Source organism: Phyllostomus discolor, chromosome 5, assembly GCF_004126475.2.
Source record: "Phyllostomus discolor isolate MPI-MPIP mPhyDis1 chromosome 5, mPhyDis1.pri.v3, whole genome shotgun sequence".
NCBI lineage: Eukaryota > Metazoa > Chordata > Mammalia > Chiroptera > Phyllostomidae > Phyllostomus > Phyllostomus discolor.
The window spans coordinates 40,425,479-40,438,388 of record NC_040907.2 but is presented as its reverse complement, the minus strand read 5'-3'; the positions used below and the strand labels follow the sequence as shown (position 1 = coordinate 40,438,388).

At 40.1% G+C, this 12,910-nt stretch overlaps 1 protein-coding gene across 2 annotated transcripts in view; it reads right to left on the bottom strand.

The window, feature by feature from the left end:
• The window catches only part of C8A (complement C8 alpha chain), a 55,688-nt gene extending 43,252 nt beyond the window's left edge, over window positions 1–12,436 (bottom strand). Inside the window, exons 1-2 of one of the 2 annotated variants that reach the window (XM_028513354.2) lie at window positions 12,262–12,436; window positions 3,326–3,428 (exon numbers count right to left, since the gene is read on the bottom strand). In XM_028513354.2, the coding sequence (XP_028369155.1) occupies window positions 3,326–3,428; window positions 12,262–12,338 (180 nt within the window). In that variant the 5' untranslated portion in view covers window positions 12,339–12,436. The remainder of the gene's footprint in view (window positions 1–3,325; window positions 3,429–12,261) is intronic. The other variant, XM_036026160.1, reaches the window with a different exon arrangement.
• Window positions 12,437–12,910: the final 474 nt, after the last annotated feature.

The following is a 12,910-nucleotide window of genomic DNA, read 5'->3' as shown; positions in this document are numbered from 1 at the left end:
AACTAAGTGAGAGAATGTATGAGGAAGCACCCAGCCCTGGGCCTGGCATATCACTGGTGCTCAGTAAACAGAAGTGGTTTCTACATCATCGTTTTTATCATGCAGTCTTTTTCCCGGTGATTGGCAGGTCAGTGTGAAGCAGCGCAGCTTCGCATCACTTTCCTCTTGCCCACTTCTGCCTACTTAACCACTCATTAGCAGAGAGGCAGAGGCAGCAAAAAGAGACAAAGATCACACGACCCATTTGCCTTCCCTGCCTTTCAGTTAACAGCAGTAAGAGATGAGTGAACTCTGTGGAAGGATTATAGTTAGTGATCAATTTGGAGATATGAGGATATTTTCATTTTCCACCCACATCTTGCCCCACAACGCAGTAAATAAAGGAGTGCTCAGCAAACCAACTTAGAGCCAAGTCTCTTTTTGGCTCTTTAAAAGGTTCACCAGCGTTTTCAGACTTACAGTTTCTAACATGATAAAAATGGTGCCGGGATCTATCACATATTGATGGCTTGTTATTGGCCAAACACTTCACATTCTTTGTCTCACTTAATCCTTACAAGTTTGGGAGGTTATGTACTATTCTGAATCCCATGAATACCATTTTAAACTGGGTTGAAATTTCAGTTCTACCACTTACTATATATGTGTTACTGGGTAAATTGCTTAATGTCTCTGACCCTCAGTTTTCTCATCTGTAAAATGAGATATGTCTGAGAGTGTTGTGGAGATTAGTGACAATATGTATAGAGAAGTTAGCACTGTGCCTGGTGGCTGGCATGCAGTCAGCAACCATAATTATCAACATCGTCATCCTTCTCATAGCCACCTCTAGGGCTACTGCAGAAGGAATTGTGATCGAGTGAGAATTGGATTAGGTGACCTTTAATATCATTTTTATTCTCCATACAGTTCAGGGAGTGGCTGTAGAATGACGTGGTCAGGCACATGGGCATTTTAGAATCACACTGATCAAGGTTTAAATCTAGGCTCTGCCACTTTCTTCATGGGCAACCCAAGCAAAGGGCATGATGATATCTATCATGTACAGCTGGCTGTGAAAGTCAAATAAGACAACTTATTTAAAGCATTCGCACAGTGCCTGGTATGTAAAAGTGATTTAATAAATAGTGACTGCCAATGCCATTGTTACCCTTCCTGTGGTTCTTTCCTGGGAATAATGGTGCAAACAGGAGGTTTGTTCCCACTGGCTCCCTCTCTTCTAGGTTGTTATCAAATAATGAAGACATTGTGCTACAGAAAGGTTGGTACAGACATTCCCTGAGGGACTTCGTGCTATAGCCTGTGGTTTGTATCATTAAGACATAATTTCCTTTTTTTAGCTAGTAGATAATGTTTCTTTCCAGAAATGCACATCTTTGTGTGGTTTTGAGAGGAAGAAACATATTAATGAAGAGAAACTAGAGTGTCTTTTACTTAAATAACAGGATTTAATTATTTGAAGAGTTACTAAAGAATGTCATTCAATTCTGATTTAACCTATAAGTTATTCATCTGTGATACATGTTATCTAAACTGCAACATGTGAAAAAATGCAGCTTGGGATATTTAGTAGGTTAAATAATGGCCATACAAAGAAATCAAGTCCTGACCCTTGAAAGTTGTAAATACTACTGCATTTGGAAAAGGAGTCTTTGCGAACGCTATTCAGGTTTTGGAGATGAGATTACTCTGGAGTTCCCCGGTAGGCCTGGCATGCCTTTGCAGTGTCCTGTCAGGAGAAAGGCAGAGGGAGGTCTCCCACAGACACACAAAGGAGACTCGGGAGGCAATGTGGCTGCAGAGGCAGAGCCTGGAATGATGCAACCACATGTCAAGGATTGCCCACAGCTACCAGAAACTCCAAAAGTCGAGACAGCCTCTCCCCTGGAGCCTCTAGAGAGAATATGAACTTGCCGACAAAGTTTCAGATATCTGGTCTCCAGAAATGGGAGAGAATAGATTTCTGTTATTTGTGGTAATTTGTTATAGCAGACCCAGAGAATGAATACAGGATTTCAAAGCAAAATGAGCATTTGGAAGACAGTCTAGGAGTTTTCAGCATATCTTCAAGATGGGAGAGGTAGAACAATGAAGTTCAGGCTTTGATGTTGAATAAACTAGGTCCACATTGTGTTTCCATCACACTGTGGTTTTAAACAGCTTGTTCACAAGCATTTTCACATCTAGTTGAAGAGTGTGTTTGGAGTAAGGAAGACCATCAGCCAAATCAGCAAAAGCTCATGTAAGAGAAGGACAGGGTTTGATTCAAGCAGTGGACAAGGAGTTGAAGAAAAGGGCACAGACAGAAGTTGTAAAAACAGCTAACATGTGCCAGATGCTATGAAAAGAAATTCGTGTGCATTACTCACTTAATGCTTACAATAACTCTATGATGTAAGCATTGTTACTTTTCTCACTTATAGAGAAGGAATCGAAGACAGAAAGAGATTAGAAAATATGCCCAAAGTAACACAGCAAATAAGATGCAAAGACAGTATCTAAAGGCTGTAAAATTGGAGCCTAAACGTTTACATTTGAGAGTAGAGTGCCAGTTAGACGAGGTTCAGGCAGTGGTGTACAGGTGTGCGGGGGGCAGGGGCTTGGGTGCATCCAGCAAAGGCATGTGTTGTCCGTAAAGAGCTAAAAAACTAATAAAACAGAATAGAAGCTAGTGTGCATTTTATCTTCACCATGAGCCAGGGATTCTGAACAAAGTCAGACTTTTAATATTCTTCCCTGCCAAAATGGTGTTGAGAAGTGCTCCCAACTTTTGCCTTTCCTTGGTATAACCACTGAGTTTATCCACCATCGTGGACCATTCAAAAATACTTAGACATGCAAGATAGAAGCACATCTGTTCCTTGGGTGTGTCAGCCTTTTCAATGTATGGAAGTAGAATCCTTGGGAACGCCCTCTGTGGCATGCTCTGGTTTATTTCAGCTCACCATAGGTCATGGACAGCTAGGCATGTTGGTATTCCTCCACTGGCCCCTCCAGATGACCCACACTAGAAGGCAATAGATTGGCCAGGACCCAGAGAAGCCATCAGAGATCGGTGTGCCCCTGTCCAAATAACCACTTATCTGCATATAAGCCATAACACACACATCTTTTGCAGCCTCACCTAATAACGCCTTCCAAACAAAATCAGAAGAGGCAGAGAAAAGATCTACTATCCACATGTCCAAGGCTTCCGAGTACCTATTTCTAGACCCAATTTCTCCCCAGACCTCCAGAATTGTAGACCTGGCTGCTTATCTTCATTGGAATGCCCAGTATATAACTCAAATATTAAATGCCCCCAAACTGCTCATCCATACCTTACCTTTTTGTCCTGGCACGGAAAACAGTCTGTCCACTGTGACCAGCTGCTCAGCTGGCAGTTAACTGCTGTGGGCGTGGAAGTCTCAGCAGCCCGGCTCACTCTGCTGAAGGGAAGAAAGACCCCTATTTCAATTTAAAACATTTTTATCATGACAATTTTTATTTTTCTCATTAAAAATGCAAAAGGTTCTCTTAATATGAAAACAGATGCTGAATTTTTCCTAGTGTTATTGAGGTATAATTGAAAAAAGTTATATATATATATATTCAGGTATACAATCTCATGGCTTGATACACGTATACATTGTAAAATAATTACTACCATGAAGCTCATTAACACACCCATCCCCTCACAGTTCCCTTTTTTGGAGAGGGCAAGAACACAGTACCTACTCTTATGGCAAATTTCAAGTACACAAAACAGTTTTATTAACTACCATCACCACACAGCACATTGCACCCAGAACTTACCCTATAACCAAACATGTGTACTCTCTGACCAACCACTCCCTATCTTCCCCCTCCTCAGCCCCTGGTAACCACCTGCTGTCACCTACTTTCTGGTTCTGCGACCTCAACTCTTTTTAAATTCCATATATAAAAGAGATCATACAGTATTCTCTTTGTCTGGCTTTTTTCACATAGTATAATGTCCTCCAGGCTCATTCATGTTGTCACAAATGACAGGATTTCCTTATTTTAAATAGCTGGACATAGGCTGAATTTTCTAAGTTTTCGAGTTTGCCCATTAATTTGGGTATCTGGGTCCCCATAGCAGCAGAACTCGACACAGTATTATAAGATATTCCTTTAGTTTTCAAGTTATCTGGAGGTGGGAGTGGACATAGAGCAGGGAGAGGAGGGGTATGTCCATTGCTGCTCAGTTATTCTTGCTTGAAAGATTTCATTCTAAGGATACTTCCAGCACTCGAATGATTTTATCTTCCTTTTTAAGAATTACATGTGCTGTTTTTTAAATAAAACATATGTGGCCTATTGCCCTTTCTTCTTCTCCAATTTCTTATATTGTGGTAAAGTACAAATAATATAAAATTTACCATCTTCACCATTTTTAAGTGTGCGGTTCAGTGCCATTAGAAACATTCATAGTGTTCTGCCACCATCACCACCGTTTATCTCCTGAACTCTTTTCACCTCCCAGCATCAGTCTGGAGATGCAAAGTTCAAGCCCAGGAAAAATCTGTGCACATGTCCCTTCCAGTCAATCACATTTTTGAAAATGAAGAGTGAAAATTTTATCATGCTCCTATATGATGCTAGAGGATTTGTATAAAATCTCTCTTTTGATTCTATGTGAACCCTACTTTTAGAGTGACAAGTACTGAGGAAGGCTAAGATGTTTGAAGAGTCAGAGTAGCAGAAAGTCCAGTCATTAAAAACACAGGGTCTGGGGTAAGAGGACTGAGTTTGAATTTTAGCCACCTGCTGACTTTGAAAACTTGAGCCAGATATCTAACTTCTGTGAGCTACAGCTCTCCCACCAGTAGAACTGTGTTAAACATAATATTACCCGATAGAGTTACTGAAAGCACATTAAAATATGTATGACATGTTTATTAAAGGTTGGCTTTTATTATTACGTGCTAGAACATTGCATGGATTATCTCATTTAATCTCTATGCGATCCTAGTAGTCAAATATTATCAGCCCTATTTTGCATACAGGAAAGTTGAGATTCTTAAAAGCTAAGTAACCCCTGAAGTCATAGCCCAGGGGTGACAAAGGTAAAATTTGAACCAGTTGGCCTGATGGCAAAGCCCATTTCCTGTTCCTCATCCTGTTTGCCTGGCTCCAAGCCTGAGCCTCTTTCCGTAGCATCACCACTGCTCCCGTAGCTTCAAAGCCTGGTCAGTCCAGGGGGCAAAGCAGGAAGGTTGCCTGTCACCACCAGAATTGCCCAACCTCTTAGAACCAGGCAGCCTCTACTATAATGAATGGAACAACTATCTCCCTAGTGTAGGAACAACAAAAAAGAGTGCTCCTTCATGCTACTTCTATGAGAGCTGCTACTCATGATGAATAGCAAGGGATAATTGTTAAATGTTAGTTGCAATGTGGAATCTGAAAACACATCAGTGAATTTTATTGGACCCTGCTACGTTAAACCCATTAGTCTGTGTACACTTTGAATGGATCTAATACCCATACATGATTTTTGTATCATTAGGCACTGGGAACTTAAAAACAAATAATTCACTAATTATACATATTTTTAAAATATTAATACATTGTTACACAATATAAAAAGACAAATTTATTAAGATTGCCAGTGATGTTCTCAAGCTCATAGTAGTGGACATGTGTTTCAGAATTTTAATATTTGCTTAAAGGCTCGACTTTTGTCACTGGTAACAATAACATTATTTGATTTACTTGAAGTGATAGGCTCTCTGCTCACTTTTGAGGCAAAGCCTGCCAAATCTCTGAGCCTGAATAACTAGTGTGACAGCCATGCTGTGGAGTAAAAGCTGTGTCCCAGGAAAAGGCGGCTATGTTCACTTGCAGCACAAACGACTGCTTTTTCACAAGACGGCCGTGGCACGTCAGGGTAGCAGCCCTGTGTCCCTCCTGTTTTGACACATGGCATATTTAAATAACATGCACTTAAAGACTGAGACCTAATATGATTAATGAGTTTCACTGTTTCAAAAAGGACTTTCTCAAGTGCACCTTAACTTCTTTCCTGCGAGCTTGGTGCTACTCTCTTGACAGGTGCCAAGGCCGTAGTCGTCTGACCTGCCATTGCTTGTTCCGTCAGTGAAAACAGAAGGAAGCACAATGAAAGGTCAAACATCTTAGTGTTTTTGTGAAATTGTCATGAACTCGCAGGATCCGCCCCCTCCACTGAAAAGATCTTAGGAGCTTCTTGAGCTCTACAGACCACACTTGGAGAAAACTGTGGTCTATGAAAGGATGCTAGCGTGTACAGAACACCACCCCTACTGTCCCTGAAAAGAAAACTTCAGGGCTCAACTCCCAATATTCACCTCTGTGCCAGCTTCTTTTGGGGTGCTGCAAGCCCTTGTCATCCCTACAAATGAGCCATCCAACACTCTGGCCTCTCAGTTGTTTTTCCTCATCCTCGAGGGCCTTTCTTTTTCACTCCACTGTCTTCCATGGCCACATCCTGGACCTTCTCACTTTCTGAGACAGCGTCTCCTGCAAGTCGCTAACTCACAAGTCATCTGCAAATTAGTTCTCTGGGGCTCCACTGCCTCTTCTCTTCTGTCTTACAGGCTCAAGCGCTCCCACCGCTCTTTTGTTTTGTCCTTGTTGGGCCTCCATTCTCGTGACTCCTAAGCTCCCTCTCTTTCTGTTTTCCTTTATAACTAGTTTTTATTCCATGACTTAAAATTTTAAAGTCGTAATTATATCCTAAATTCCTGGACACCACTGTTCCCTTGACCACACCTACCTGTACAAGCCAATCCTGGATGAATCCAACTGTCCCCCTCTGTGCTTGGTTTGCTCCTGGACTTCTTTCAATCTCATCACAAACATCAGTTCCTTAGGGAAGCATTGCTCACTACCCAGACTATTTAGATACCTCACTTCGTATGATTTGGTCAAGCTCTGTGCATTTTCTCTACATTTAATTATCACACTTGTAATATTTGTATAATTTCTGTTTTCTCCATCAGATTGCAAGCGGGATGAAGGCAAGTACTGTTTGTGTGTTTGCTACTGAAGTTCCAGCACCTATCATGGTGCCAGACCCAAGTAAAGTGCTCAGTAAGTATTTAGGAAAGGAAAAGATGAAAGAAGGGAGGAAAGGAAGAATTAAAAAGGGGAGGGGGAGAGGAAGGAAAGGAAAGGGATAGAAGAGAAAGAATGAAAACAATTTATGAGAAATAGATTGCATTATTTTGAGATTTATTTAAATCTAATTTTCAGTTAGAATCTAATTAAATAATTCTGGAATCTAGACATTCAAATGGCTCAAGGTTTGGTCCATGTGTCATTTTGCCAACAAATCATCCTAACAATAAAAGTTTGAAGCATAGGAACATAGAGAAAGACAAAGGTTCTAATCATCAAAAGGTGGGAGAGAAGTTTGGGAGCAGAAAATGTCTCCAGCATTAGTTCTGCATCTCACTGTAGAATTGTCAAGATAATGTCATTGTAAGCCCACAGAGACTGCATTATGATGTCAAAATGGAAGGAAACAGTATTAATGGATGGAAGCAAAAGCCTAGACAGAACAGAGCTGTGTTGCTGCAGTTTTAAAAGCTTTGTGACATGATGTCTAGACAGAGGCACACACAGTAATGCTATCACTGAAGCAAGAGTACAAAAGGCACACGGGACCATTCATTAAATCATTTCAGGGCTCCAGCCTTCTAACCAACAGCAATATGACCAGCCTTTTCTCTTATCACTCCAATGAATTTTTTAATGTAGTTTATTTTTTGCTGATTATAAAAGTAGTACATTCTCATTAAAGACAACATAGAAAAGATAATGAAAGAAAAAAATGCCCCAGTTCCTACCAACATTAATATTTTGTCCTAGCTCCTTTCACTCTTTATTTTCATAACCTAGTTGAGGTCATACTGAATATTGCATTTTATATCCTGCTTTTCCGCTTGATGGTGCAGCAGAAATGTAAACTGTTTATGATGGCTACACATTGTTTCACTGCCCTAATATCAAGCAATTAGATTATCGAGCACCCAGGTTTTCTGTATTCTAAGTTACATATTGAAGATATATCCTACACAATGGGATGGCTGAGTTGAAGAATAGAAGTGATTTTAAAGCTTATGACACTTATAGCCCAATGACTTTCCAAAAGAATTGCATTCATTTTTCAGTGACTCAGAGAACCATTAATAAACCTGTGGCCTAGTAAATCTTGGCAAATGGTTTTAAAGCATCTCCCAGCTACTGAAAATCTACTTGAGCAATAAGACACTTAATATAGAGCCCTGGGACTCCGGAGTCTTTGATTCTAGTTTTCCGTCTGCATGTACCTTGCTGTGGTACTATGTTCAAGCTTATTTAACTATCTAGCTTTTAGTTTTCCCTCTGTAGAAGCACACAAGTCGATACAGTGCTACTGAGGGCTTCTCAAAGTGTTCCCTCTGGAGCACCAGTTCCTGAGAGATGTACCTGAGGTCGGAGAGGAAAAGGAAAGTTACACAGCCAACTACATTTGGATAAATTGCATACAGCACCCTACTTCTGGAGATTTAAAATGCCCAATGACATATTAAAGGCTCTGAGAAGTTCTCATCTTAGTTTACTTAACCCAGCATTTATACAAATTGTTGAACATGTGTCATTTCTTCAAGTAACATCTGTAAGACTATGTAACACAGTTGAAGAAACATTGACATAACAGAAAGGGGGTTAGAGCCTAACAAACATGAATTGAAACCCAGCTTCTGCTTCTTACTGAACTTCAATTTTCTTATACCTAAAAACAGGGGTAATCAAAACTTGTAAAACTGTTTTGAATATAGAATGAAATTATGTGTGTAAAATCCCTAAGCACAAGTAGACGTTAGTTTCTTATCTCCAACCTTCTTACCCTATATGTGCTCATCAACCTCTCCATCTTAGTCAAAATGTATCACATGCCTAAGCTTTATAGGGCCATGGATTGGTGAGATTCTTCCCATCTGCCTTTTTAAATAGGGTGGCACATTGGGCAAAGGACATACAGCCTGGAGATGAATATACAGCTTGCAAGTCCAATGCTCGACCCCAGATTGTGGCCACTTCAGCAATTTAGATCACAAAAGAAGTAATTAGCTACCAGTCCTAAACTAGAGGGTCAGAAACACTAACCCTAATTATTGCCAGAGCAGGGCACCTAATACTTTGGCTCAGCTCGTATTCAAAGCTGATTGTCACTAATTATATCATCTTGAGCCAGTCCATTCAGTTACATGGAAATTACATCGTGAAACGGAAGTATTTTAAGTTTGACTTTGAAAGTGCTGAGTCTCCAGTGACCTTCCTGTTGCTAAATCCAGCAGAGAGTTCTCTGGGTTGGTCTCATTTGCTCTCTGTTGACCAGTTTCCTTCTTGAAATTTTTCCTCTTTGGATTCCATTCATACCACACTTCCTTGCTCCCTTCCTACCTCAGTGGCCAGCTCTCTTCGAATTTTCTAAAAACTGAAATTCCTCTGGGTGCAAGTCTTGCCTTTCTTCTTCTCTTTCTGCTTTTCTCACTCTTGAGAAAGTGAGGTCCATTTCCTGAGCTTCACATACCATCCATATTAATGCCTCCTAAATTTGGATCTTCAACTTGGACCACTGCTCTGAAATCCCGTTTCGTTTATCTGACTGCTCATGTAATTCCTCCATTAGGTCTCTCAGGCATGGCAAACTTAATGGCTTCAAATACAAACTCTTAATGTTCTCCTTTTACTGGCAAGTCAGTGCAACCACCATAGCACACGGTTGCTCAAGCCAGTTACTGAACAGTGGTCTTTAATTCCTTCCTTCCCCTAGCCCCTACATCCAGTCCTTGGGAAATTTTTGTCAGTAATATTACCTTCAAAATGTATCTCAAGCATCTTCCCTCCAATCTATCTGTACTGACCCTGTCCTAATTTAAGGTACCATTATTTCTCACCTAGATCATTGTTGTGGCCTCCAGGGAGCCAAGACCTTCCACTTCACCTTCCTCCAGTCCCTTCTTTGCACAGCTACAAGGATGATTTTTTAACATCAGAAATCAGGGAATATCACTCTTTCACAAGACCATCTAGTGGTTGGTTGTTTTTATTACACATAGATTAAAGCCCAAATTCCTCATCATGGTGCCCTGGGCCCTCTGTGATCTGGCCTCTGCCCACTTTTTGACATCGTCTTGCAGCACAGCTTCTGCTCTTATGCTCCTCCCTTCCTTCAGGTCCTCAAACAGGACCGACCATTGTCCACAGTAAGGTCTTAACATGTGCCGATCTCTCCATTCTCCCCTCCTTAACCTCCATGGCCTCTCAGCTTCAGTCCTATAGAAACCCCGCCCCCAGCCGGCCTAGCTTCAGATCGCTCTGATGTCCCCCAACGAAGGGCCCTGTTTGTTTCCTTCCTAGTAGTTATCACAAATGTTACTGAAATGTTTCATTTAAATGTTTACTGACTGACTGTATCATTACACTATAAATCCCTGGAGTATAACGACTTATCTGTCTATTTAGTTCACCATATAGCACCTAGCATACTTGGAATATTTAATAAAATCAATATGAACCCTAACATTGAAAACATGTGATGTATTTGTACATTTTAATGATATACTTTTACTGTTACTAGCTCATGCTTACCATCTGCTTATTATAAAATCTTAATAGGAAAATAGTTTTTTTGAGAAAAATATTTTAAAACAATGGTGATGATGTAAGATTTTGTTTTTGGGGAAAGAAAAGGTGTCATTGTTAAATTTTTAGTTTGAAATCACTGACAGATCTAAAAGATCCATGCCAACTGGCACATTACAAATTTGTTCTAACTTTTTTCAACCATCAGTGTGAATGTAAATTACCAAAATGACAACAACATTCATACAGCCACTAGCAACAGTTTTCACTGAATGCTTACTCAAGACCAGGCATTGTTCTAAGTCCTTTTCATGCATTTAATTCCTCCTCTTGCTTTTCTCCCATCTTCTAACTCAGAAAATGTACATAACTGGCCTAAGGTCACACAAACACTAAATGCCTGTGCCAGAATTTGAATACAGAGTAATTTCACCACGCAGCCCTCTGTTTTCAAAGCCAGGGTCAGACGCACTGGCATTAGATGCAAAGACCTCATGATTTCCTACTTCAGCACTTTGTAAATTATTTAATTGGTTCTCTTTTGCCTTGACTTCAAATTTGCCTCTTCACTGATTTGTCTTATTTGATAAGTTCATCAAACATCAGGACTCTTTGTTCATTTTCAAAAAGGATTACAATGATAATCTTCTATAATTAAGAGTATCTCAGCAGAGATTTCCCTTTACCACAGTTCCCTTGCCTTTATCTTCTAATTATTAGAGATGAATTTTCTGATTTTGTTCAAAATTGTGTTTGCTTTAAATACAAGTTGCAAATTAACAGTTTATAAAAATGCCTTCGTCCCTTCTGAACTGCTACTTAAAGAAAAAATCTCTCTTGCTCTAAAATTTAAATACAATAATGATTTAAAATTGAACCATCCAAACAGAATTTGAATAAAATAACTCTAATTACAATCTTCATTGTTGGGGAGATAAGGACAGCTTTAAAACTGTCCTAATGGTGAAATAAGGAGCTTCTTAAGCATCACAAAATACTCAATGCTAAGACATAAAAAACATGACAACAGGTTAGAAAATTCAAGGAAGTGGACTTGGCAAAATATGATGTACATAGGAAAAGACCACTTCCATTCATTATCCCGCTGCAGAAACTCACACTCATTTCTATGAAATGATCCAGCATCTCTACAGACTCTTACCTTTCCCAATAATTTTATGTACGTTATCTAATTGTATTCTTCACAACACTATGAGACACATATTCTTATGATTCACAAATAGAGAAGTAGAGGTTAACTGTCCAACAATACTGGAGACAACTATTATTTATTAAGCTAAGTATATTGTGTATCCAGGATCTTATTTCATTCATTAACTCTTATGGAAGAAGCATTACGATTCTCATTTTACACGTAGGAAAACTGAAGCCTAAAGAAATGAAGTGATGTGCTCCAGATCACCCAGTCCCTGAGTGTTAGAACTGTGATTTTCACACAGGCCCCTCTGCCTCCAAGTGCCCTCCTTTCCCACTGCCCATCAGTCCTGCACGGGATTAGTAATAGCACTAAAAGAGGTCACATTCTAACCTAAAATGGCCTATTACAGACATTAAAGTGTCTTTGTTCCCCCCAAGGGGAGCCCTGTTTGCAAATTTTGCAGAGACAAATGGCCGACTCACCGGTTCACCCTCTCCTGTGTGGTTACCCCAGGCTGACAAGTCATCAAAGACAACATGAAGAAAGAAACAGCAAACATCTCTTCCAGAATCCACCAGACTATGTCACCTGAAGGAATGAAACAATCTACTCAGGGAGCCAGAGTCAAAGATGTCTACAGGCTGGGACCCAGAAGATCTTGTTTGAAATGAACAGAAGTCCCTTGGTTCTCGTTCAGATGCTGTTAATTAGTTACTACGGTATTGATTAGCCAAACACCCTAAAACCCCAGACACCAAAGGCCACTGTCCTTCAGACCTATTGAAAAACGATACCCATAAGATATTTGTTTAACCAACACCAGCTTAGCAAAGGGATCTTGTTTTCAGAATAAGGTATAAGTCAAATCAAGATACAGTTCCAGAATTCATGGTCTTTTTAAGTGGCTCTTGGAATTTGTAACTGCAGATCAATCTGTGCTACAAGACTGAAAGAAGGCTGATGCTGGTGTATCAGCTCAGCCATAAACAGCCAGTAAGTCAAAGAAAATGCCTACAGGTACATGAGGGTTCTGCAGTGTACCGCCAAACATGTGGAGCCTGAGAAATCCAGGTAATTCCATGGACTTTCTGCTTTTTATCCAGACATTGGATATCATTAAGATCCAGCATA